Source organism: Leptonychotes weddellii, chromosome 14 (genome assembly GCF_054177405.1).
Source record: "Leptonychotes weddellii isolate Sample4059 chromosome 14, ASM5417740v2, whole genome shotgun sequence".
Classification (NCBI taxonomy): Eukaryota; Metazoa; Chordata; class Mammalia; order Carnivora; family Phocidae; genus Leptonychotes; species Leptonychotes weddellii.
In genome coordinates, this window is record NC_138382.1 from 56,021,360 (window position 1) to 56,048,560 (window position 27,201).

The 27,201-nt window shown below is 40.3% G+C and overlaps 1 protein-coding gene across 4 annotated transcripts in view; it reads left to right on the forward strand.

The window, feature by feature from the left end:
* SLC44A1 (solute carrier family 44 member 1) overlaps positions 1 to 27,201 on the forward strand; it is a 196,051-nt gene that overhangs the window by 38,384 nt on the left and 130,466 nt on the right. For all 4 annotated transcript variants that reach the window (XM_031027621.2, XM_031027620.2, XM_031027619.2 and 1 more), the window contains exons 2-3: positions 17,373 to 17,462; positions 26,858 to 27,000. In XM_031027621.2, the coding sequence (XP_030883481.1) occupies positions 17,373 to 17,462; positions 26,858 to 27,000 (233 nt within the window). The remainder of the gene's footprint in view (positions 1 to 17,372; positions 17,463 to 26,857; positions 27,001 to 27,201) is intronic.

Sequence of the window (27,201 nt, forward strand, 5' to 3'; positions counted from 1 at the left end):
TTTTTTAAGTGGGTTCTACACCCAGAGTTGGCTGGGGGGGGGTCGGGGGGGGGGGCTTGAACTCATGACCCTAAGTTCAAGACCTGAGCTGAGATCAAGAGCTGGACCCTCGGGCGCCTGGGTGGCTCAGTTGGTTAAGCGACTGCCTTTGGCTCAGGTCATGGTCCCGGAGTCCTGGGATCGAGTCCCACATCGGGCTCCCGGCTCAGTGGGGAGCCTGCTTCTCCCTCTGACCCTCTCCCCTCTCATGCTGTTTCTCTCTCTCTCAAATAAATAAATAAATAAAATCTTTAAAAAAAAAAAAAAAACAGCTGGACCCTCAACTGACTGAGCTACCCAGGTGACCCATAGTGGGATATTTTAATAACTCATTGGGCATGGAAGTTTACAGATGTTCATGTTTTTAGAGCATTTATTTATTCAAGTTTGGTCCATTAACATTCATTTTTCTTGGTTAATTTTTTTTTAAGAGCAAGTTTAGTATCTGTCATTTACAGGGCCATTAATTTGATGATTCAGTGTTCCTTCTCACTTATTTGGGTGTTCCTAGCCTTTTCCATGAGTTTCTTTAATCACTTCAGATCTTTAGCTGGTTTTCATTAATTTAGCTCCTGATGTGCCCACATATTTTCCTGAAAACCTTCCCTGATGATAGAACATTGTATCTCAGGGTTGCAAAGGACTGTAATGATTTTCTAATCCATCAGTTTGATGCTTGAATCCCCCGTATTATTCTTTTCCATTTCAGACTTACATAATTGATGTCTTGATTTTTAATAGTTGGATTTATCCAGGAGTGGGATTTGAGGGTTTGTGGCAATATAGCATTCTCAGACCCAGCATTCACTTGGAGATAACCAACTGGTCATACTTAGGGATGGCTGAAGGCCAGTTGGTTACTTGATGCTGAAAACATTGATACCATTCTGTGGCCCTTACTGCTGGGTACTCTGGCCTCTAACTTTAAACTCTGGGCACAGGGTGGGAGTGTGGTTGGATTTAGGACTCAGATTCTAGCCACAGGCTAAACCCAGGACTCTGATGTTCCTAGAGCTTCCTCCATAGTTCTTATCTATTTGTAGGCAGAGAGAGGATGTTCAAAGTTGGTGGTGGTATAGAACCAACCTCTTTGTTTCCCAGGCCTGCCAGTTAACAAGGCCACTCTGTAGGTCCAACAATAGCTGCCTGTTTGTAAATTATGCTGAAATGCGGGAGAATTCTCTAGAAGGGTCCTAAGTTATAGCTCTTTAATTTTTTTTTAAAGAATTTATTTATGTATTTGAGAGAGGGCATGAGATAGAGAGAGCATGAGAGGGGGGAGGGTCAGAGGGAGAAGCAGACTCCCTGCTGAGTAGGGAGCCCGATGTGGGACTCGATCCCGGGACTCCAGGATCATGACCTGAGCCGAAGGCAGTCGCTTAACCAACTGAGCCACCCAGGTGCCGCTCTTTACTTTTTTTTTTTTTAAGATTTTATTTATTTGACAGAGAGAGAGAGCGTACAAGCAGGGAAAGCAGCGGGCAGAGCAAGAAGCAGACTCCCAGTGAGCAAGGAGCCTGATGGGGGACTTGATCCCAGGACCGTGGGCTCATGACCTGACCCAAAGGCAGACACTTAACCGACTGAGCCACCCAGGCATCCCTCTTTAATATTTTCTGCTTATAGAATTTGAATGCAGAATACTTGGTATGGTTCAGGTTTCACCAAGGAAGCCCAGCTGATGGCTGCAAGGAGGCTTTACCAAGTATTGATGTTAGAATTCACCAAGCCCTACAGCTTTGGAAGCTCGGAAAGTTAATTTTGCTAGTACATATAGAGTGCATCCTTCTGTTAATAGTAGAATCATGTAAATCTAAGTCGTAAGACACATGTCAACTCAGGAGGCTAATTTATGAAACTTACGTATAGAACAGAAAATTTTAGTCGCCTTAGCTAGTATTAAGGTAGAGCTGAATCGTTATTTTAAAATTATCCTATTTACTCTTTTTTTTTAATTTTTAATTGTATTTATTTGTCAGAGAGACAGACAGAGAGAGCACAAGCAGAGGGAGTGGCAGGCAGAGGGAGAAGCAGGCTTCCTGCTGAGCAGGGAGCCCCATGCGGGACTCAATCCCAGGACCCCAGCATCATGACCCGAGCAGAAGGCAGCTGCTTAACTGACTGAGCCACCCGGGCGTCTCCCTATTTACTCTTAATAGAAAGTAGTACTTTTAAAAAAAACAGTCCAATCCAAATTTGGAAATGTGTAAGTCGAAAGTCCTTCTGATCCTACCTGGTGAAATAAGTTGTTAAAACTTAGTCTAGATGTATTCATCCAGACTCTTTGCACAGGCAGGAGCCTGTGTTACTCTGTTACTTTATTTTTGTATAACTTTCTAGTTCGGTTATGCACCTCACTTGTTTACTTATGGGAAAAAGCTAGAGGACAGTCAGAAGGTTGCCTAAAGGGGCACCTGGGTGGCTCAGCCATTAGGCGTCTGCTTTCAGCTCGGGTCGTGATCCCGGGGTTCTGGGATCAAGCCCCGCATCGGGCTCTCTGCTCTGTGGGAAGCCTCCTTCTCCCATTCCCATTCCCCCTGCTTGTGTTCCCTCTCTTGCTGTGTCTCTCTCTGCCAAATAAATAAATAAAATCTTTAAAAAGAAAAAAAAGGTTGCCTAAAGACATGCAATCAGATGAACAGAGCAGCCTGGATGACTCACAGTGCAGCCACATGTCAGTAGCCTGAATTGTCTCTTCATCAATCCAGAGCCTGCTGCCCTGGAACTTCTTCCTCAAGACATTTTGGAAGGGCGATGTCAATGTTTATCTCTCAGACTGTTATTTTTCAGTGTAACTGGTCAAGTACAGATCTTGCCACCTACTAGGAGCTAAGTAAATAGGAGCTGTGCATGTACCCGCCCTTTCTGGCCCTTTTCTCTGACAAGTACATTCTTTCTCTAGGTGTGTTTATACCACAGTCTAGTTTTGCCTTGGCATGTGTGCCCTTTGGTCTCTTTAAGATGACTTTTCTATTTCTACTTTGCTTTATCTCTTATTTCAGTTCGGTGCGGCCTTATTTCTCTTTTCCTCTTGTGTTACCCACAGAAGGATTGAACTATTCACTGAAAATCAGCATTCTATCTAGTAATTCTTGTAATTTCTGATTTCTCACAAAAATGCTTCCTTTCATCAAATTTCATTATGACCCAACTCTTTACCTTAATTAAAACTGTTCTGCTTTTATCTTGTTGTATATCTAATGTAGCTGTATTAGAAGTGTTTGTATGAAGTCTGTCGTGAAATCAGTAGAATTCCATGTGAAGTGGCCAATATGGCCCCCTTTTAAGTATTTTCTGTGATTTATACATATAACTACTTTATTGCGATATAATTTTTTAGAGGGGGAGGGACAGAGAGAGAGAGGAAGAATCTTAAGCAGCCTCCATGCCCAACGGGGGGGTTCGATCTTACAACCCTGAGGTCATGACATGAGCCGAAATCAAGAGTTGGACACTTAACCGACTGAGTCACCCAGATGCCCCGAGATTTCATTCTTATACCATACAGTTCACCCATCTAAAATTTACTGTTCAGTACTTTTTAGTATATTCAGAGTTGTGTAACCATCACTACAATCAATTTTAGAACATTTTTATCATCCCCCAAAGAAACCCCATACCCATGAGCAGTCATTTCCCATTTCCCCTCAACTCCCATCCAATACTAGGCAAGCTCTACTACTTTCTGTCTCTGTTGATTTACCTATTCTGGATGTTTTATATAAATGGAATTATATAACATGTGGCCTTTTGTGTCAGGCTTTTTTCACTTTAATATTTTCAAAGATCATCCATGTTGTAATATGTATCACTACTTCACTCCTTTTTATTCTAAAATTTATATTCAATGCTATGGATATACCACATTGCATTTATCCATTCATCAGTTGATGGGCATTTGTATGTGATTTCTTTCTTTCTTTTCTTTTTTTTAAAGTAAGCTCTACACCCAGTGTGGGGGCTTGAACTCATGACCTTGAGATCTAGGAGTCACATACTGACTGAGCCAGCCAGGTGCCCCTGTATGTGATTTCTTATTAGCAAAGTAGTACTTTAGTATGATTTTTCTTTTTGAAATCCAAACAGCATTACATACAAAATATGATGGAAGTTACAGAAGGCTAGGAGGAAACAACAGTTGTTTTGACCTATTAGACATGCCTGCAGGTGTTGACTTCAAATATCAACAGCAATATTTGGACATTTGGAAATTATCTTTGAACTTAAAATACAAAATATGTTAATAACATGTTATTCTTCGTTACGACCTGTAATTTTCCTGTAAGAAAAATGTTAACCATGCAAAAAAATCAATTTAGATAAAATAAGCCACAGAATATACTACAGTAATTTTGCTGTAATTCTTATGCTTCTCATTGTTCTGTTTACCCTGTTCTCTTCCACATACATCATCAGTCCACGGTATCTACACAGGACTTTAACCACAGTCAACATGGAAGAGCAGTGCGGTCCTAAGCCATTGAGCTCAACTACCTGCTTCACATCCCTGCTGTTTTAGTATTTACTGGCTGTATGACTTGGGCAAGTTACTTATTCCCTCTTTGCCTCAGTTTTGTCATCAGTAAAATGGGAATAATAATAGTACCAACCTCGGAGGCATGTTGTGAAAATCAAATAGGTTAATATCTGTAAAGTGTCTGACACATGGCATATGCTTGATGATATAAGCTCTAGTTGGCATGTAGTGTCATACAGTTACTAAAGCACTTGATAATAAAACATTACTTTGGTAATCTTTTTCCCTTAAGATTTTATTTATTTAGTTAGTTAGTGATTGATTGATTGATCGATTGAGAGAGCACCCCCACAGGCCAGGAGGGAGAGGGACAAGCAGACTCTGCACTGAGCGGATTTTTGTATAGTTTGGTTGACTCTGGGTTTTAGAATTGAAGTTTTCTTCCTATTTCTTAAAAAACTTAAGACCTATGAAGGCATTTCAGTTGCTCTTGTTGCCACTGCCATTTGAAGGTTACTATTAATTTGTTTCTTATATTTACGATGATTATCTCCACAACTGTGCACTCATTAATTTCTCCTGATTGTATTTCCTTTACAACTAATTTTTCATTTTTTCAGGCATGCATTTTAGAATGTATGCAACATGGGAGGAATTTTTACATGCTTGAAATGAGCACTGGTGAGAATTCAATTTTTAAGATGTGTCATTGGGAAGATTTTCCCCTTTGCCAGTTGTGAAAGGGCATTAACAATGGTTTAGGGCCTGGTCCTACCTCGGAGCTTTACTTAAAATCATTTAGTCCTGAAAACCACAGCACATGGTGTGGGGATAGTCCCCTCTACCTTACAAGTGGGGAAATCAGATCACCTGGTCATATTTCTATTTAGAAGAGGACCTAGGATTCGAACCCAGGTTTGTGTTGCTTTGTACTGTGTTTCCTCTCTAATATTTGCTAGTGTATTTAGTATCTGTCTAATGTTGCCACTTCTGCTTTCTTCAGGAGCAACCTTGCCCCTACCTAGTGTATTCTCAGCATATAGCTTTCCAGTGACATTTAAAGTGTTCTATCTCCTGTCAATAGTGTCAGATAGAATGACACAAACGTTCTCTGGCAGTTTTGATTCTTCATCTGTTTATAGCTGGTATTATTATACTGAGAAAGCAGAAAAAGAATAATCTGGAGAAATGGGAGCCAGTGTTACTTTTTTGTTGTTATTTCTTCCATAATTAAATAGCATTAATAGAAATCAAAATGAGGAAAACACATCATAAGTGAAACTATTTAAAAATTGCATTATCTCCTTCCAGTGCTTGTACATTTTCATATACTGTTTTACAAGTTTTAGAGCCAGAACATAGATATAATTTCATACCATGTTTTTAAATACAACTTTTTATCATTATCATTTTTATGTTACAATGAACTCTTCATAAGTATTTTTATAATTGCTTAGTATTCCATTCTCATATTTAACTGTTTTCTGATAGTTAAATTTCTAATTCTTTTCTCATAATAACACTGTACTGAACATCTTATGTGCAGCTATTTTAATGTTTTAGATTATTTCCTTGGGTTTTTGAAATTATTGCCAAATTACTTTCCAAAAGTATGTAACCAGTTTAAATTGCTTTCAGTTTCAGCATAGTCTTAACTAGCACTACCCGCCTTCACTTCGGAAAGTGTTTTTCAAGTGGGAGCATGAACCCGTATGCTCTGGTTTCCAGAAACGTATTGTTAGAGAGGTTGGTACTGTGTGTACTCATGTCTCCCGTGACCACATAAGTTTTTGAGTGTCTCACAGTAAGGTCTCAGACAAATCCTACTCGGAAGAAAAGATTTTGTTAATATTTCTGAAACTTACTTAAATTTGTAATTTATTTTTCTTGTAGACTTATTAATAAACATCTTTGGGGAATACCATACTATATAATATCTCTGGGGAAAGGAGCCAGCCTATGATGCAGTAGAATGCTTTTTAGGGACATGATCTCATGCAGGAGAGACAATAAGGATGTTTGCTCTAACATTATGTCACACCAGTGGCAAGGGACCTAGCCTTGTTCATTCATTCATTAAAGAAATTTAGAGAGGGCGCCTGGGTGGCTCAGTTGGTTAAGCGACTGCCTTCGGCTCAGGTCATGATCCCAGGGTCCTGGGATCGAGTCCCGCTTTGGGCTCCCTGCTCCGCGGGGAGCCTGCTTCTCCCTCTCCCACTCCCCCTGCTTGTGTTCCCTCTCTCGCTGTCTCTCTGTCAAATAAATAAATAAAATCTTAAAAAAAAAAAAAAAGAAATTTAGAGAGCCTGCTGTTTGCCAGACACTCTTCATCTACTGAGGATATAGCAGTGAATAAAACTAACAAGTCCTAAGTAGGCAGTAAGGTGGGAAGAGTGGTCATTATGTGTTCGGTCCCTTACAGGAAAATTCTATGCACATTTTTTTAAAAGATTTTTTTTATGATTTGAGAGAGAGGGAGAGAGAGCCTGAACTGCAGGGAGGAGCAGAGGGAGAGGGAGAAGCAGAGTCCCCGCTGATCGGGGAGCCCGACGTGGGGCTCAATCCCAGGACCCCGGGATCATGACATGAGCCGAAGGTAGATGCTCAGCTGACTGACCCACCCAGGCACCTCTCTAATTCTGATTTAAAACATAAATTTACTCAGTTCCACCCACCCATTAGCTGTGTTACAGTCAGTGTAATCTTCATATTCCTTCTCCTTAGTCAGCATGGACTTCATGGGTCAGTTCTTTTTTTTTTTAATTTTTTTATTGTTATGTTATTAGTTTTGTCATTAGTTTTTGATGTAGTGTTCCATGATTCATTGTTTGTGCATAACACCCAGTGCTCCATGCAGAACGTGCCCTCTTTAATACCCATCACCAGGCTAACCCATCCTCCCACCCCCCTCCCCTCTAGAAGCCTCAGTTTGTTTTTCAGAGTCCATCGTCTCTCATGGTTCGTCTACCCCTCCGATTTCCCCCCCTTCATGGGTCAGTTCTTATTGTATCATGGAACGGAAGCCAGATGTGAGTTAGAATCCTATACTGAGTACCTATGAACTCTTGCTTTAATACATGTTTCTAGTATAGCAAGGAAATTCAGTAAATCCATTAGCAGTCTGGAAACTGGCTGTCCTGTCACAGGGAGGTGGTGCAAAGTAGAGCTTTGGTCTTTTTCGTGTCCTTGGTGTCATCAAGTACCGAAGAAGTTCTGACACTTGTAGGATGTAATGGGGGGAAAATGAAGGCCATAAAAATGGTATAATTAGAAAAAAAAAAGGTAGTAATTTCAAGTTAAAAACATTGCTCACCACTGATTCAGAAGAAAGACCAGTTAGAAATACTGTTTGAGGATGGCAGACAAGGCTTGGATAATTTTGATCGTGTTTCATTGATGGTGGAGGTAAAAGATGCTGTTAGCTACGTTGCAGAGCAGGATGACCTTGGCCTCTGCCCACTAATTATCATGTGCTCATGTGCAAGAAAGACAGCCACTGGGGAGTTTGATGGAAGAACATCTTTGTAGCAGGACCACAGTTATTTATTTATTTTTAGGGCAGCTGGAGGAAGGGTGAAGACAAAAGGGAGATATCTCCCCATGATCTTTCTATCGCTGTGTAACTAAATAACTTACAAAGTGGCTCTAGTTGCCATTTTCCTCTTTTTTCTTCAAGGGATGAATTGTTTGTGATTTAGCATGAAGTTCATGAACTAAGAAAAGCAGTTGGACACAGATGCCTGTATCTTTCCATTCAATGTATCTTATTACCTTTAACTGCCTGTTAAAATCATGCTTTTATTTTTACCTTTCAAAATATAAATTGCCATCACCAGGCTTAGCAAATGAAACGGATTACTTATGGTAACTGTAAGTAGTTATGCACTCCAAATCCTTGAGAGAGCTTTCCCAAAGGGCAGGCAATGTCTTTCAAAATCCTATTACAGGATTTTATTTGCAGGTGCTATGAACAGAAGGCTGAAAGCCTCCATGTTTTATTGCTGCCCAACTTCATCAGGTCTGCTCACTCTATTGAAAATTGTGGCAAAAATGATTCACATCAGCTCTTTTATTCTTTTGTTACTACTCTGCGCAAATAAAAGCATATTGGGGAATTTAATGAAGCAGTATGTCCTTGGAGGGAGCTTTGAAGATTTGGAGTGTATGACTCTTTGCCTTTAATACTGGAGATTTTTGTGTAAAACAGACTGGCACAAACAAAATAAAGTCCTCACAGATAGCCCAATGTTTGCCACATGGGTAACTTAAATCACACAGGTACCTAGTAGCAGTCACCTTGGAGATGCATTCAGTGACTACCTTAGAGGTTTTCTGGATGTGCCAAGGAGCAGCCAAGATGATGAAAACTGTAGTAGAGCCATTGGAACTATGGAGCCAATTTTGGAGGCGGTCTGTTTATCCAGGCGGTAGAGAGACCGTGATGTTCAAAAAAAAAAAAGGCAAAAACAACCCTAATAATAATAACATTGGGGAGGGGGGGATTTAATTATTCATCAAATTAGCAAACACACCCCAAGGAGGCATTCTGGGAATCTGTCCTGCACGAGAGGCCATATCTCAGCATGCTTTGGCCTTCACATGCACAGTTAGCTTTTCACTGGAATCTGGGAAAGGCAGCGTGGATGGAAAGGATGGATCCGAGCTGCAGAGATCTAGGCCCATACATGGTGTCCGTATGCTTCTCATGAGGTGGAGGCTTCAGGTTACTGTAATTCCTGACCTCCCAGTTTAACTCTCATTGCAGTCCTGTGGGAGTGTAGGCATGTGTCGATGACCTCTTAAGGATAATCTTGATTCTGCTTAAGTTTCTGAGCTTCCGTACCTAATTATTAATGATAAATGCTTGCACTCTACCTCCCGACTGATCAAAACACAGAAATATTGGGCAACTGTAGTTGTGAACTCCTGGCCCTCACGGTGTTGGAGCTGATGCTGGTTTGCCCTTTCTTTTGCAGGGTGAACACCAGCCTTCTAGGTTGACACTTCATTCTGCTTTGAATGTAGGAGAATACAGTCCTCTGTGGCTCACTCGGGAAATGACAAGAGAGCTTGTGGTCAGTGAGTGCAGCAGAAATTCCCAGCTGAAGCAGTTCTAGATGTATGTGACCAGATAGTACTTAGGAGGCTCACCAGTGACATCAACATGAAAATATTTGAGCAGCTTAGTAAATACACTAATTGTGCCAGAAAAGGAAAGAAAACCACTTTTCAGTCTGAAAAGACTGAAAGGCCCCTTCTTCACGGGAGCAACCCTAGAATCTTTAGTATAAAGAAATCTTTTTTTTTTTTAAGATTTTATTTATTTATTTGAGAGAGAGAGAATGAGAGACAGAGAGCATGAGAGGGAGGAGGGTCAGAGGGAGAAGCAGACTGCCTGCCGAGCCGGGAGCCCGATGCGGGACTCGATCCCAGGACTCCAGGATCATGACCTGAGCCGAAGGCAGTCGCTTAACCAACTGAGCCACCGAGGCGCCCTAGTATAAAGAAATCTTGATACAAAATAAAGAAATGGCTGATTTTTGTATTTTTAAACCAACTTAATGTTGTTTGTTGATGACTAAACATTTCTGAGTGGAATAATTCTTATTTGGCAGTCAATATTTCCCCATCATAGCGAGCGAGAATTTTCAGTATGTTTTGGGCACAAAACACATTCTATTTTAGACACCAAGGATCATTTTTCAGTGTTTGCTTCAGAATTTGCGAGGTAATTTCAACAGATCTCATAAATGTTTACTCAATAGTTCCGCATCTCTATCCCTGCATTACTTTTTACATGTCTCTATTTTGGCCTCACTCGACGATACCATAGTAGTTAATTTGTCTTTCTCTTATTAAACTGGAGTTCAGTGAGGGCAAGGGCTATCTTTTTTTTTTTTTAATATTTTATTTATTTATTTGACAGAGAGAGACTCAGCGAGAGGGAACACAAGCAGGGGGAGTGGGAGAGGGAGAAACAGGCTTCCTGCTGAGCAGGGAGCCCGATGGGGCTTGATCCCAGGACCCTGGGATCATGACCTGAGCCCAAGGCAGCCGCATAACTGACTGAGCCACCCAGGTGCCCCGAGGGCAGGGGCTATCTTACTTGGCTTTGAATCTCAGGTACATTGTGTGGCACTCAGTATTGAGCTGAAGAATCAACAGAATGCCTAAGAGTGTTGTCTGAAAATCGATTAACTTCTTAGTGTAATTGTGCTCTTTTCTGTAGCACATTTTTCATTATTTTCAAACCATGTCTACACAGGTCTGGCATGTTAAGGAAAGATTCATAGCATTAGGTAGTACTGTTACTAGATTAGTGTAAGAATAGTTTGGGAAGCTTTGTACTTTTATCTTAATTAAGAGAAAATCCTACAGAGAATAAGCATAAAGTATGAAAAGAGGGCTGGAAGCATTCAGTCGTTGCTGTTAGGTACTACCTGGGTGTCCTGTGACTTCCTGGATTTTGGGTCCTCCTTGACTCCGTGTTTGAGACCCGCTTGTCTCAATTCTGGATTGTTGGTATTGCCTCTCTGATCTTTTCATTTCTTTCTGATCATTCCTGCTCAGCCTACTTTGGTGAACTAGATTCACATCTGCCAGACCTTTTCCTACCCTTGGCCCACCCTGCCTGCCCTTTTTACTGCTGATGCCCTCCAGTGGTACCTGATTTGACCTAACTGGTTATAACATATCATTTGTCCAAACCTTTGTGTGTTACTGTTATCTGTAATACATTACTCAACATTTAATGAAAATATTTTTAATTAAATTAATATTTAATGAAAATATATATATTTCATTAGAAATAACATGGAAATTTAGGTCATAACTTGTTACAGGTTTAGTTCCTAAAAAATACACATCCCTACTACAGCATATCAAATTTACCAGAAGGCCTTGGCTTTAGGTATTAGGGCTCATAGTGAATGTGGAGTCTAGGACGTAGTTGCCTGTGCTAAGACTTCAGCAAGAGATACGATGGAAGCTTTTCTTCCTTCCTCCTTCCTTCCCTCCCTTTCTTTCTTTTCATCTATGATGTGCAAAATGTAGGAAGGAATGTGAAGATATTAAACATTGTTCTTCCCTAACTTTAAGGATATGAATATAAGAAAACATAAACATGAGATAGAGGTCAAGGGAGTCCGGGTGGCTCAGTTGGTTAAGCATCGGACTGTTGATTCCAGCGCAGGTCGTGATTTCAGGGTCGCAAGATCAAGCCCTGCGTCCGGTTCCATGCTCAGCGCAGTCTATTTGAGATTCTTCCACCCATGTGCACGAGCTCTCTCTCTCTCTCCCTAAAATAAATAAATAAATCTTTAAAAAAAAAACATGAGATAGAGGTTGGTTGTGGTCTGACTTAGAATTGTTTTTTATGGTCTAGTACTAGTATTATAAATTATAATTTTGCCTTCTAGATTATTAACTTTGTATAAGTAAAAAGACTATATAGTGTGAATGCCATTGTACACATGTATTCACACCCTTATTTTTTAAATTAAAAAAAAAACTTTGGGGTGCTTATGGCTCAGTTGGTTGAGCAACTGACTCTTGGTTTTGGCTCAAGTCATGATCTCAGGGTCCTGGGATTGAGCCCTGCTTCTGGCTCCCTGCTCAGCAGGGAGTCTGCTTGTCTCCCTCTCTCTCTGCCCCTCCCCTCGCTCACATGCTCTCTCTCTCTAAGATAAATAAAATAAATAAATAATAAAAAAACTTTATTATGGAAAGTTTCAAACTTTAATTTTATCCATTTTTGGAAATCTTTGTTTCTCTGAGTACATTGAAATTTGTCTGATATTTTATTCTTTAAGTCTGAAGAATTTCTTAAAACTTTTTTATAGTTGAGGTTTGCTGCTAATAAATTCTTAGATTTTGTTTGTTTGAAAATGTATTTCTGAGAAACATTTTTTGGGGGGTATAGAATCCTGGGTTAATAGTGTTGGTTGTTTTGGCTTTTTTTTTTTTTTTAAGAGATTTTATTTATTAGAGAATCAGTGGGGTGGGGGAGGGGCAGAGGAAGAAGGAGAAGCATACTCCCCATTGAGCAGGGAGCCGGACGTGGGGCTTGATCCCAGGACTCTGAGATCATGACCTGAGCTAAAGGCAGATGCTTAACCGACTGAGCCACCCAGGCACCCCTAGTGTATTGGTTTTTGTTTTTTTTTTTTTTAAAGATTTTATTTATTTATTTGACAGAGAAAGACACAGCGAGAGAGGGAACACAAACGGGGAGTGGGAGAGGGAGAAGCAGACTCCCTGCCGAGCAGGGAGCCCGATGCAGGACTCGATCCCGGCACTCCAGGATCGTGACCTGAGCCGAAGGCAGTCGCTTAACCGACTGAGCCACCCAGGCGCCCGTATTGGTTGTTTTTAATTTTTTTTTTCAGTAATTTAAAGATGTCATTGCATTGGTTTTTTTGCTTTGCATAGTTTCTGACAAGAAGGTTGTTTAATCTTTGTGCCCCGCCCCCCTCCACTGCCGTCAAGATGATCTCTGTATTTTCGGTTTCCAACAGTTTGAATATAATATGTGTAGGGTGTGTATTGTGTGTGTATGCACACACGCATATGTGTGTTGGTTTTATCCTGCTTGGATTCTCTGAGCTTCTTGGATCTGTGCTTTGATTTCTTTTGTTATAAATTTAGTAAATATAGCTGTGCTAATTTTGTTACAATTTTTGGAAAATTCTCAGTCATTATTTCTTCTAACATTTTCTCTGTCTCATTCAATCTTCTGGGATTCCAATTACACATATGTTAGACCATTTGATATTGCCCTATAGTTCTTGGATGCTTGGTTGTGGGTTTTTTATTTTTTTACTCTTTTTTTCCTTGTGTTTCACTGTCAGTAATTTCTATTGACCTATCCTTGAGTTTATTGATTCTATCCTTGAGTTTATTGATTCTTTCCTTGGCTTTGTTTAGTCTAATGATGAGGCTGACAAAGGCATTCTTCATCTTGTTACCATGTTTTTTATTTTTAGCACTCCCTTAACTGGAATAGTGTCCATCTCTCTGCTTGAGTTTGAGGTCTCAGGTTTCAGAAATAGATTTTTCACTTATTTTCTCTGAACCTTGGTTTTCTCTTTTACAAAATAGAAAAATCAGGAATATATAATAATGACTAACAGAATTGTTTTGAGGATCAAATGTGATCCATTGCGCTAGTCCCTACCTCTCCCTTCCCTCGGTCTCAATCACTGTCACTAAGGCTTACACGGTATGGTTACTTTGACCCTATTTAATTCCTAAATTGTAAGATTCTGTGAAGGGGAAGGGAGCTAACATTTACTGGCAGCTTGTATTAATCTCCTGTAGAATTTGAGAAAGGGATAAAAATCACATTTAACAAGTGCTTTTGTAAAACATTTTACTTTTGCTGGGTCTATGTGGATTTTAATTGGAAGAAACAGACAGCATTAAATCCAGTTGCCGCTTGGTTAAATCTGTTAAAGAATCATTAAAATTTTTCAACTGTTGGGTTTCTTGACTCGCTTGAGAAATGTCATGGCTCATAAAACATGTCACTCTCTTTCTCTGTGCATATAGGATTTTAAATAATTGGATTGGCTCCCAAATTTTGCGTTGTGAGGAAAAACTAATGGAGTTTTTTGCTCCTTACTGACTGGTACAAATGAATGATATTCTTATTGGATTTGGCTTTGTAGTTACAGACTTGGATTCAAATTCTGGTTGCACAGCTGTAAAATCTTGGGCTGATTATTTAACTCTTGTGCTTGAGGGTTTTGTTGTTGTTGTTTTTTATCTGTGAAATAAGGATACCTGTATCAGCTGTTTTGCAGACATAATGTATGTAAAGAAGACATCAAGTATGTAAAGCTTTGGGTATAGCGCCTAGTTAACAGTGATCAATGACTGATAGCATTAAGAATAGGAGCTAAAATGAAAATATGCCACTGTTAAGTCAAATTTTAGTAAAGAGAAGGGTGAAGTCAAGTTTAATATATTTTTTTTAAGGTTTTATTTATTTGACAGAGAGATACAGCGAGAGCAGGAACACAAGCAGGGGGAGTGGGAGAGGGAGAAGCAGGCTCCCCACGGAGCGGGGAGCCTGATGCAGGGATCGATCCCAGGACCCTGGGATCATGACCTGAGCCGAAGGCAGATGCTTAACGACTGAGCCACCCAGGTGCCCTATCACTATTTTTTTTATATGTAACCCCTATCCTTTTTCCACTTCTCATCCCCAATGAAAGGTTTTTTATATATTTGGTTAGAAGTGGCCCACAGTAAGTTGAATTGAATTGTTGAGATGTTGAATCTTTGTGTTTCTGGTCAAGAGTGAAATCCCACTTTCTTTATGTTTTGGTGAAAATCTAAGCATTAAAAGTGGAATGTTGGTCTAAGGTAAAACTACTAAGACAATAGTTGTGGATAAATAAACTCAATCAGTTTATTTATTCCCCCCCCACCCAACAGTTTAGAATAAACAAATATAGTATTTTAAAGTAGCTGTTGCTCTGGAAATTACCTTAGAGTAAATATAATGAATTTCAAAGAGGTGTCCAAATTCTGTGTTTGTAAGTAATTTTACTGTAATGGGTATTACTCAAGATTGAAATTACTTAATACAAAGAAACATTCTTTATTCATACTGTGAGCAACTATCCTCCAAAACACGACCACAATACAGGCATTCTTACTTGAATAATACAAGGAATAATGTTAAATTAATTTTGTAGCTTTTTTTTTTTTGGTCATAATAAAAATTTTCACAAAACTGTTTTCCTGATCACAGATTTTTAGAGTTGGAAGGAACCTAAGAGATCCAATCTAACTCCTTCCTGCCACCCAGAGAGATGAAGCGATTTATCTAAAGTCATGTAGCTAGCTAATGACAGAACTAGGGAGAGAACAGAACCCTTTATCCATTTTCCAAAGTGTTACATTCCTCTGGAAAAAACTGCCTACTCACTCTTCATTTTTTAATGCTAGTTAGAGTCTTGGGGTAAGGTTTTTCCCCATGACTCACTACTGCTCTTTTGTTTTCTTGTGTGGGTGTCTGGGAGCAAGCTTTCAAGGGTGGTGGGTTTTTTTGTTGAACAATTCAACAGTGTAAGGCACTAAACAAGGAAAAAGCATTTGTCTGGTTAGCATGTGAGGGGTCAGGAAAGAGGGGTTGTAGCTCAGACTCTGTGCCCTCAGTGTTGATAGGCAGGTATTTTAAAGTTGAATTTCCTAATCTGGGGTCTGAATTCCCTAAGGTTTTATGAAAATTATGCAAATAGATGCATACCTCCCAAGACAAGAATGTGTACCTTTCATCAGGTTATCAAAGGGTACATAGCTAAAAACTTTTTTTTTAAGGGAAGGAAAGCTAATAAGCAAACCTGAGAACCAATTCCTCACTCTTGCACTCTAAATACTAGTATTTAGTATTAGTATATCTAGTATTAGAGGGCTCCGTATTATCTCCAGCTGCCTTCTGCTTGTGTGCGCTTTCCTGCAGATAAGCCTTCTCAGATGGCTTCCTGATCTTGTCATGGAAGCCATTGGAGGCCACACCCTTCTTTTTTTTTTTTTTTAAAGATTTTATTTATTTATTTGACAGAGAGAGAAACACAGCAAGAGAGGGAACACAAGCAGGGGCAGAGGGAGAAGGAGAAGCAGACTTCCCGCTGAGCAGGGAGCCAGATGCGGGGCTTGATCCCAGGACACTGGGATCATGACCTCAGCCGAAGGCAAACGCTTAACGACTGAGCCACCCAGGCGCCCCCACACCCTTCTTCTTACAGGAAATTTTCCCATAGGTTTCCCGAGACTACCATCTCTCTCCCTACTCGGTTTATTGTATTCAGCAGAGGCTGTGAGGCTCTGGGATTTTTGTTCATTAGAAAGCTTAGGAGTGTTATTTCAGTTACATTCTGTTTAAAAGGAATTTGCAAGATGATTTGAAAACCTAAGACTGTTTGCTATAAGAAAGAAAAATACAATCATGATTCCAATCAATACTTCGCAAATTCACTTTTAGAATGCTTCTAGTTCTTTAGTTAGGGAATCTCTGTTTGATCTAGAAACTCTTTAAACTTTCCAGAAACAGAGTAAAGATCCATGGATGATAGTTTAGGAGTTACCCAGATCAGTCTGTAAAAATGGTTTAATTTAGTTTTTCCTTCCTGAATCTTATTAGATATAAAAGAAACTACCCCCGAATAGGAGTTCATTTTAATGGGCTTTCTTCCTAGAAGAGAACACATGTAAAGCACATTATAAATTTGTTAGTCTAGCATCTGGACACACAAAGAGAAAGCTACCACTAAGATCGAAGTTGGAAGAATTTGTTTGTTCTTTTTTTATTTTTTTTATTTATTTTAAGCAGGTTCTACACCCAGTATGGAGCCCAACGTGGGGCTTGAATTCACAAATCCGAGATTAAAACCTGAGCTGGTAACAAGAGTCAGACACTTAATCGACTGAGCCACCCAGGCGCCCCTGTTTATTAATTTTAAAAAGCTCACACTGAGTACTTACCTTGAACCCTCCCGTGTCAGGGTAGATGCCAGGAAATGAGAAGAGGTCTCTTCCCTTGTGAAGCTCATGCTCTTCTGGGGACACAGCTCAACACGTTCCAATTCAGCATGCTAAATACCGTAATAGAGGTACCAAAAAAAAAAAAAAAAAAGCATTGCAGTCGGTACTCTGAGTGGACAGGAAGAATGGTGGGAGTTAGAGAAGACGTCCCAGAAAGGTGACACATATTCGAGTTGTGTCTTAGAAGTTTTAGTAAGAAACATGTCCAGCAAGAAGGAATCTAGGAGTAAGTGGTATGTTTGTGCCTTCCTAATTTTAACTAAGTTTAACACTCGCCACTCTGTTACTTTGTGTTTTCCGACAGAGCTCTAAACGAGAGTGGAAGCCGCTGGAGGACCGTAGCTGTACAGACTTGCCATGGTTGCTGCTTTTTATCCTCTTCTGCATTGGGATGGTAAGGATCCTCTCACAGAGCATCAGACCCCGGCGAACTCAAGATCCAGGGAATGATGCGGAATTGGTTTAAAGAGGGAGCTTGTTATTTATTTATATATTTAACCCCTCCTGAAGTGCTTCTAACTGGAGGTCCTAGGAGACCATCGAAGCTGGTTATTTTTGTCCCATGCACTTCATTGGTATTTGGTACCTCTTGATACATGAGATACAATTCAGAGCATTGGAACTCTGTCTCTTGTCCTAGATCATTTAAGAAAGCCAGATCATTCGACATGAATGTCTGTGAATTGTGATCTTGATGGAGTGTTGAGCGGAGCACTGACCCGAGTCCTGAGCATGTATCCAACCCAGTCCCACAAACCTGATGATTATTTTTGTACCAGTGTTCCCCTGGGGGATTTGGTGTTCCTTTATATACAGTTAGAGTTTGTGCTAGAGGATGTCTACAGTGTTTCCAAATCTGACATCTTTTAGTTCTTCCTCCAGGGGAGGCTGGTTGCTCCCTCCTTCTGCCCATACTAGCCTTCCCCCCTCTGCACTGTGTCTGCTATAAAGAGTGGCATCTCTCCATCGGAGATCAGGGACTTGGTGATTTTCCACTGGGTGTAGAGGATGGAGGAGCAGAGCCCCTGGTGCAGAGTGTCGGTGGGGATGGAGGTGTTGCTTCTTCAAACTGCGTCCCCACCCTGCCCTGCAGGATTTCTGACGCAGGCTTCAGGAACTTTGGAGTCACTGCCGGTGTGCTGGGCTGGGGAAAAAAAAGGGGGGGGGGGATGACAATAGTGCTTTTAAAGCTCGCTGATGTTGAGAGCTTAGAATGGGCTTAGAAATCCTCACCTGGTTCATCCCCCTCATTCTACAGATGAAAAGCATTCAACCCCGAGATGGAAATGACCATGCCAAGGCCACACTGTTAGTTCATGGGAGAGCTGGTCACAGACCTGCTCTCCTCATTTCCAGGCCGGTACTCTCTTCTGCCTCAAGGGGACTCTGCAGACGGGTATTACGCTCTCTTTCTTAGTCTTCACAACCAAAACACAAATACGCTACCTCTGGCAGCCTTTTTTTCACAAATGTATGAGTGTTTTTAAGCCCCATACCTTTTGTAGAGCTTCTTTTTTTTTTTTTTTTTATTCATGAGCGACAGAGCGAGAGAGAAAGGCAGAGGGAGAAGCAGGCTCCCAAGGAGCAGGGAGCCCGATGCGGGACTCGATCCCAGGACCCTGAGATCATGACCTGAGCCGAAGGCAGACGCTTAACCATCTGAGCCACCCAGGCGCCCTTTGTAGAGCTTCTTTAAGGATAATCTTACTCTGTGTCCTCTGCAACTGCACACCTCGCAAATGCCATTTGCAAACCGCAGAACCACCCTAATCCTGACAAATAGGCATAATTGCAGGGACCAGTTATGTATCTGAAGAAAGGAAAAGAAAGCAGCCGACTTTAAAGAGATATCATAAATCGAATAAAATGAGGAATATTCGTTTTAAAGAAAAGGACAGCTCAGTTTCATGAAACCTAAGATATTCAGAAAACATCAGAATACCCATTTCCTCACTTAGGACTTCGAAGATGTTGTTCAAGAGTCTACTTAGTTTAATGGAGTAGCTTCTGAAATGCGGTGTGTGTGCCAAGTGTGGGAAAGATTTTTTTTGCTAACAGAATTAGCACAACCTCTCCCTACTCCCTGAATTATCCCTGAGACAGACGGCAGGTGACCTTTCAAAATTATGTTTATAAAAACATGTACCTGCCTCTCCAGGTGCTTTTGATTTTTTCTGTGATAAAATAGCTCGGGAAAGTGCAATCATTAATGTTGGTAGGCAGACTGAGGAGTGACTTAGAGTAAGGAGCTATTTGTTTACTGACACATTTTAATGCAATGGTAATTAATACAATGTTGATTTCAGCGCCATTGCAGTTAAGACCCACTGTGTGTACTTTTAAATGTAGGCATAGTGGTTATTTGTTTTAGAATGGTTTTTTTTAAATGGATTACCCTCGTGGAGTTGAGCTAATCTCGCATTTTGCCGTGTGGAAACTGGAGAAATTTCCAAGTTCTGTTGCCTACCATACGGACACAGCAGTAGAGCAAAGCTTTTTGTCTTCTGTGTATTTGTTTTGTCTGGTTTTTAAAAGTTTTTTTCTTTAGGATTTCATTCTGTAGTACGTTTCAGAGAAACATTCATCTAACATTTGTTGAACATTTTCCTATGCTTGATGCTTTTGATTCATCTCATTAAATTCTCCCAGTTACCTTATGAAATAGGTTTTCTCCCCAGCTTACAAACAAGGTGTAACAAGGGTAAATATTAGCTTGTCTAAGAATAGAATACTGGTAATATGTGGCAAAGGTAGAATAGGAACTGGAATACTCTTTTAATCTAGTGGCCAGGTGTCTGCTTCTTTCTGTCATCTCATGGCCGAATATTCAAGCTAAATCTTTATTCACTGTCCTTACTTGCAGTTCTTTGCTCATTCCTTGATATCTATGCTTTGAAATAAAAATTTTAAGATCTTGTCTTATTTCATTCATCTCCAGCATTATATCTTTTTATTTACACATGTTCACCTCTTCATAAATATCTGTACTTCTATTTCTTCCCTTACATTCCAGGTTTTTCCATGCTTGCCTTGTCTAGAACTTAGGGTATTTTTCAAAGCAAATTGCTGCCAGCCTTCTTGAGAGCTGTCATCTTCCACATTTGAACTTTTATCAATATTCTGAAATTATTGGACATACATTTACTGTGTTCTAAAAAAAAATTGCATGTAGCATTGTACTTCTAAATTTCTGTTTTCCATTAAAGTAGCAGTCAAGTTGTTCTCCTATTGGATGAGTTGATTACGTATCAAAATCAGCTGGGATTTAAAAATACTCTTTCCTGGGATCCTCCTCTGATTCTGACTTAATCTCTGTGTTTCCAATGTTCAGCCAGGGTTGAGACTACTGTTTTAGGTGCCAATAAACCACTGAAGAGTTTTCTATTGTTTTTTCTTTCTTTTTTTTTTTTAAGAAGAGGAAGAATGGGGGAGGGGCAAAGGAAGGGAGGGAAAGAGAATCTTAAGCAGGCTCCACACCCAGCAAGGAGCCTAACATGGGGCTTAATCTCACAACCCTGAGATCATGACCTGAGCGGAAATCAAGAGTTGGACGCTTAACCGACTGAGCCACCCGGGTGCCCCAACCACTGAAGGATTGTGAGCAAGAAATGATGTGACCAGGCTTAGAAAGATGGCCCTGGTAGCCAGTGTTACAGATGGTTTATAACACATTATGAAGAGGGACCACTATGGAGGCTGATGGAATAGTCCAGGTAACCTGTGGAAAACCTGAAGTAAGGTAGTGATAAAGGAGAGGAGGGAGTATCATCAACATTGAGGACAAGAGGAAGGCAGAGTAAGGATGACTAAGAGGTTCTTGTATGAAGGGTTCAGGGTAGGGTTTTTCAGGTCAACTCTGACTGCAGCTTGTAGGTTCTAAACCACAGTTTCTGTATACATGAAGGAACAAGAATGAGATGGATCAACGAAGCCCTATATTAGCCGGACAGTCACCTGATTCTACCCAGTAAAGAGTTGCTTGGTAAAAACGACTTATAGAATGAAGCTTAGGCCATGTGGCCTGAAGGTCCTTCCCATGTTGGGCAGTGTGACTTCATTCTATCTCGGGGAAAGAGAGGTATGAGTGAGAAGAGAGAAGAGAGCCATCTGGACCCTCTCTGCCCAGATCAGCTTACCACAGAAAGTCAGGAAAGAGGTGACTGCTTGGCCCTAATAGGAGTGCTCACCATGGACAGTGGTGACACCCTACAACGTACCCCTGATACTGAGTGCTGCTTACTCTGGACTCGAGCCTGCCCTGCATGTGACACAGAAATGTTTAAATTTCACAGCTATACAATGAAGTCGATGCTATTGTTAACATCATTTTCATTTTACAGATAAGAAAACAGAGGCACAGGCCTATGTTAAGTAACTTGTCTAGGTTACACGGTGGCAGGGTTGGGCCTGGAAGAGAAGAGGTCTAGAAGGCGAGGCCTCAAGAGGTAGTCCCTCCTTTGTTGCCTGGAATTGGGAACAGTAGGAAAGTTGTTGTTTAGAACATGGACACAGTAACCTCACCTGCCAGGAAAATGTGGTGTCGTCAGTAGTTCAGATTCTGAGCAAACAGGTTAGCATCCTTGCTTCCTCCGGTGCAGTTAGGAAGCAAGAATGATGGCCAGAAGTGTGGAGCGGGGAGACCGAGGAGTCCGCTCACTCCGTACCTTACATGTGCGGCCTGGTAAGGAACGATACTACAAAGGCAGACAGGGTAGATGCAGGAAAGGGAAATGGCTTGAGGAAGTGTGGAATGAGAAGATGAGTTTGGGAGAAGTAGGGTGTGGGTAAAGATAAGCAGTGGGAAATGCAGAGTTGGGAGTTTTGGAGAATGATCTGGACTAGAGCTGGGGGTAGGAGATGACACTGAATACATTGTCCCTTCAGACTGCTTCAAGGACCTTTTTTTATTTTATAGCATTAGTCTAGTTCCCAGAGCATAGTGTTTCTACCTCATTAACTGTTGTTGAGCATGCAGCACAAAGTGAAAGACTCAAAGACTCATTGCAATATTTAGTCATCTGTATGATGGTCTGAGCTCTGGCAGAATCCTAGAATAGGAAGAATAGCACGCCAAAAATTACTCTAAGGTTACCTGATCCAAATACCTACCTACTTTCTGTTAGATCCTTTGTTTTTTTCCTTTTTTAAAAAAATTATGGTAAAATATATATAACATAAAATTTGCCATTTTAACTATTTTTAAATAGTTTGAATCAATTTACTTTTAATCCACTCTTGTTTTTGTATCCTTGGTCACTGTGCTGGACCAAATGGGTTTATCCTTCTTCCTGCAAGTATAGTCTGAAACATTTTACTCTCTGTCTACTTTCCCTTAGGATCATAAAATTTGGGAAGAGGAAAGGGCTTTAGAGATTAATCTAGTTCTAGCCTTGTGACAGGTAAGAAAACTGAGGCTCAGAATTTAAAGTGACTTCCCCACAATCATAAGGAGTGTTTGCGGCAGAGCTGGGTTCAGTTCCTAGCATTCCTTTTCGTGTGTTTTATTTCTGTTTGCATTGTTCAAGCTGCCCTTGCAACTGAGCCTCTCTGATCTTGCTTCCTCACACCCCATTATTTTCTAATCTTTTGAGAACATTTCAGTTCTTTCAAGGTAAACTTTATGTCTTATAACCCTTTCATACCCTGCATGACATCTTGTGTTTGATGATGCTCGGTAAATGCTTATTGAGAGGCATTTTCTAGACTTCCAGTCATTTTTGCTTATTGCTTCTTTCTTCTTTCTTAGAGTAATACATCCTATTAAACCTTAAAGATCTGGCAGATTAGGGAAAATTTTTAAATTTTTTGTTTGTTTGTATAAATATTAGCTCTGCAGCAGACATTCTTATCCTGTCTGCTGGGTTCTAATAGCCTTTCCTGTCTCGGGGTTCTAAGAAGAGGAGAAACAGAAGCCAAATGTTACTTCAAGGTTTGACAAATTAGTTATTAAGGAGATTGACTGCAAGCTTTGGATGAGTTTAGGGATAGAGGTATAGGATTAAGTATAGAGCTAAAGGAGGTAGTATTTGAGGAAAAAAGAGTCTGGGCATATTTTTTTTAATCCCTGGGAGAGAGCTCTAAGTTTAAGTCTTTTTTTTTTTGACCATCTTTTTATTTTGAAACATTTTGCCGTATTCATGTTTCATCCCCACCTGCCACACACGTTTTTGTTGACTGTTTTTTTCCCACCCCCAAAGCCAAAACTAAGGCCTTCTGCCTTGCTCAGCTGCATGTTAAGGCTCCAGGTTTGAAATTCAAACATGCTTGTGAAATAAAATATGTCCCTTCCTTTGACTAATAGTGAATGAAACTAAGCAAATCCTCCTTCTTACGTTGAATTAGTGAGCACAGTTCGTTAATTAGCAAATTGCCTTTCTCCCACTTAGGCAATGGATACTTACTAGTTTGCCAGATCCAGCTTGGGATCCACCAATGTATGCCTTGATCTGATTTGAGTCACCTCCTGTTTGTGATTAGATTTGTCTGCTCCTCCCGTCTCAAAAGAGCAGTTCTGCAAGGACTTCAGTAACTCAGTCCTTTTAAGATTTTAGCCATGGTTCTCTTCCTTACTAACAGGCTTACTTTCTCTGCAGTGATTGCTCTCTACTATAGGCGTATAAAAGCTTTCCTCATCCCCCTTATCATTTGCTTCATTAATATGATTTCCTTCTCTTGAATGCCTCTTCCTCTCCCCGCTTAGAGCCATTAAATTATTGAGTGCATTCTGTAAAGTTTCTCGCATCCTATTTTAATTTCATGTACCACATTTTTTTCTCATCTGAAACTATATTGCTTCCCGCATTTGGATTTCAGAATGTGTGTGTGTGTGTGTCTTTTTAAAGGCAATTTTATTTTTAATTATATTTGGCCTAGTTCCCCATTGTCAGTACTTGTACCATATGGGAAGTCCCTGGGATAACAGTCATGGTTTCTTCCTATCTTATTAGCTTACTTATTCTCCTTCCTTTCTCCCCTGCAGCTTCTCACCCTCTCTTCTCTAATGCCTTTGGAAGCTACTAAGAAGTTTAAATGGTCTGTGTGAAAATATGTCAGTGTCCCATTTTACCACATATATGTAACGTTTATAATTTATCCTCTGTCTACATCCCAGAGGGATGTGAGGTGCTTATGATTTAAAAAAAAAAAAAAACCCACAAAAACATGTCCAACAGTACTGTTAAAAATAGAAAGGGAAATCAGAAACCATTTAAAGGAATCTGTAACACAAAGTACTTATCAAACATGAGAAGAACATTTCTATAAAAAGTGAAAGAAGAGCATAACCTTTTAATTATGCAAGGGCTTTGCTATTTTAGACTAGTAGTGAAAGAAGATTGTAATTGTGGTCTGAATGTTTCTATGTAGTGACACAATTACTGACAATATTGCTCATTTTCCCCCTAGAAATTTTTGTTCTACCGGAGAGAACTGAAGGAGTTTTTGGTTAGTCCCCAGTTACTGGTGTCAACTTCTTGAGGCTGGCTTTATCCTTCAAATTTCCCACTAACAGCTCCCATGTCTTATCACCAGGCATATACCAGACCAGCTACGGGTTAGAGATGCATTATTTCATTTAGTCCTCATCATTAGGCTGTGAAATAGATGATAGTACTTTGTGAGGGATGAGGAAGAAACACTCTTAAGTCGGTAATTGGATCAAAGTCACATAGGTAGTAAGTGGTAGAGTGAGGGTTTAAATCCAGATCTCTCTGGGTTCCCTTTCTGTTATTCTTTGATTCTTTTTGTTAAAGAACTGTATTGGAATGGTTAGCCATTAAACCTCCTAATGTTTACCTTCACTTCCAGTTTTTGTTCAGTGTAGGATTTCCTAATTTGAGGTTTAGCGATATGTTTAAAATGGCATGCTGGTTTGCACATGTGTATGTGTGCAGGGGCTTAAATATTTTTTGTTCTTACGTTTTACTATTGGCTTGAGGTCCTGACATGGAACTGTCTTGCGTTTTCCATGGAGGAGTCAGGAGAGAGGGAGGGGGCAGAAGGCGAGGGTGAATGAGTGAGTCCGGACCAGCCTCTGCCTAACCCTGGTGCAAGCAGTTAGCTGCTGCATTGAGGTAGAAGGGTACTAACGGTTTTATGGAAACAGACACTTACATGCATTATTTCATATAATTCTCACAGTAGCCTTTGTGGTAAGTGGTTTTAGCCTCAATTTATAGACAGGAAAACTGAAGCACAGAACATTAAGCAGGTTTGTCCAATGTTGCGCAAGTAGAATATAGAGTCATCAGTATTCCATTGACTATCTGACCCCAGAACCCATGGTCTTTTCCTTTACATATTCTCATTTCTAACAACAATAATAGCTAATATTTATTGAGCTCTTACACTATGTGCTGAGCAGGATTCTTCCCACTTTACTGGATTATTTCATTTAATCCATACAGCAGTCTTATGAGCTACGCACTCACTATGTCCATTTTACAGGTGAGTAAATTGAGGCACAGAGAGTTAAAGTAACCTGGCAAGGATCAGAAGGCACGAGAGTAGCAGATCAGAGATAGTCTCCACTCTGGAGTGGACTTTCTTATAAACTGTAGTTTCAAGCAGTTTCTACTAGCTAGAGCCACACTCCCTACTCCCCTCTTCCCCCACCTCACTTTCCTTACCTGCAAGATAAAACTAGAGGGGTTATTTAGAAAAAAGAGTTTGTTTGCCTTTTTAGGAAAGTATGTTTAAGAGGGAAATTCTCTCCTTGGAGGAACTGCAGTAAGTACTGAGCACCGTGGGCCTGAGATCTCGCCGAGTTGCTTATGTACGTCTTACTCATGAGACTTGGCTAGGATACATTAAACACTGATAATCTCTGACTTCTTTGGCCACTTCAATAAGGATAATAAAAACTCACCCTCTTAATGACCACGTTGCAAAGTTTTCTAACTCCAGTCTTTTCGCCCAGTTCAGTTTATCGGTAGTGATTGACCTTACTTCTATTCTTATGCCTACTAGCCTGCAGTGAGTATGGGCTGTTACTGCTTTGCCTTGGTCAGTTCGTACTTGACTCAGCAGGCACAATGCAGTCCCCAAGCGTCTACCATTTATTTGCCTTTGGCATTGTGATGAAGCCTATTCCCACAAAATGAAGTGAGCTTTGTGGCGCACAGACCCAGGGCCTCACTCTCCTTGAGTCTGCAGTATTAAAAGCATGGTGGTGTTTCATGGCGTAACTCTTCGGCTTGTATACGGCTTTACTGCAGGAAGGAAACAGAAGTGTTGGGTGCACCGAAGTGATGATAATTCAAAACCCACACGCCTATTCTTTGAATTTTTTTCTTTCATCTGTTGCTCTTGTCCATTTAACAGAATTCCTTTACAACCAAATAAAAGTAAAGAATGAAACAAGCTGGGTTTGATTTTATGCTCTGATCTTTACTAGCTTCTAGGGCGTTGGGCAACTTATTGAACCTCTCTGGGTCTCAGTTTCCCCATCCTGAGGATTATCAATAATGTCTGGTAAGCACCTGGTAGGAGCCCAGCACAGCGCAGGTGTTCCATACAGAGAAGCCGCTATTATTATTATAAAATGCATAGACGATCTTATGATGTAAAGGCTTGAGATTTGTTTTGTTTATGGTAGTAAATAGTGTTTCCCTGTGGACTTCTCTGTGCTGCTTCTGTGAAATCCCAGGAAAACAGTAGAATAGTGTTTGCAATAAGGAAAGATAGCTCTTTGTTCCCTTCAACAGACAAAGAAGCTCATTATCGTATCAAGTAGTGACTGTTGCTATTGAACTGGTTTATTTGTATGTTTTTTCTGTTTTTTTTTTCTAGGGATTTATTTGTGGCTTTTCAGTAGCAACAGGTGCAGCAGCGAGACTAGTGTCAGGATACGACAGCTATGGAAATATCTGTGGGCAGAAAAATGCAAAGTTGGAAGCAATACCAAACAGTGGCATGGACCACACCCATCGGAAGTGAGTAGACTGTTGGCTGAATGAACACTATGGAAACTTTGAAGGGGGGTGGAAAATCCTGCTTTTCTTACTATTATAAAAATAATATTCAGTAAGATATTATTTTTGTATGACTCCTGTTGGTGGTTTTATTTTTTTTTTAACTGCCCACTAGAATTATTCCTGTTTTTGCTCTGTAAATACATTTTCCAGGAAATAAAA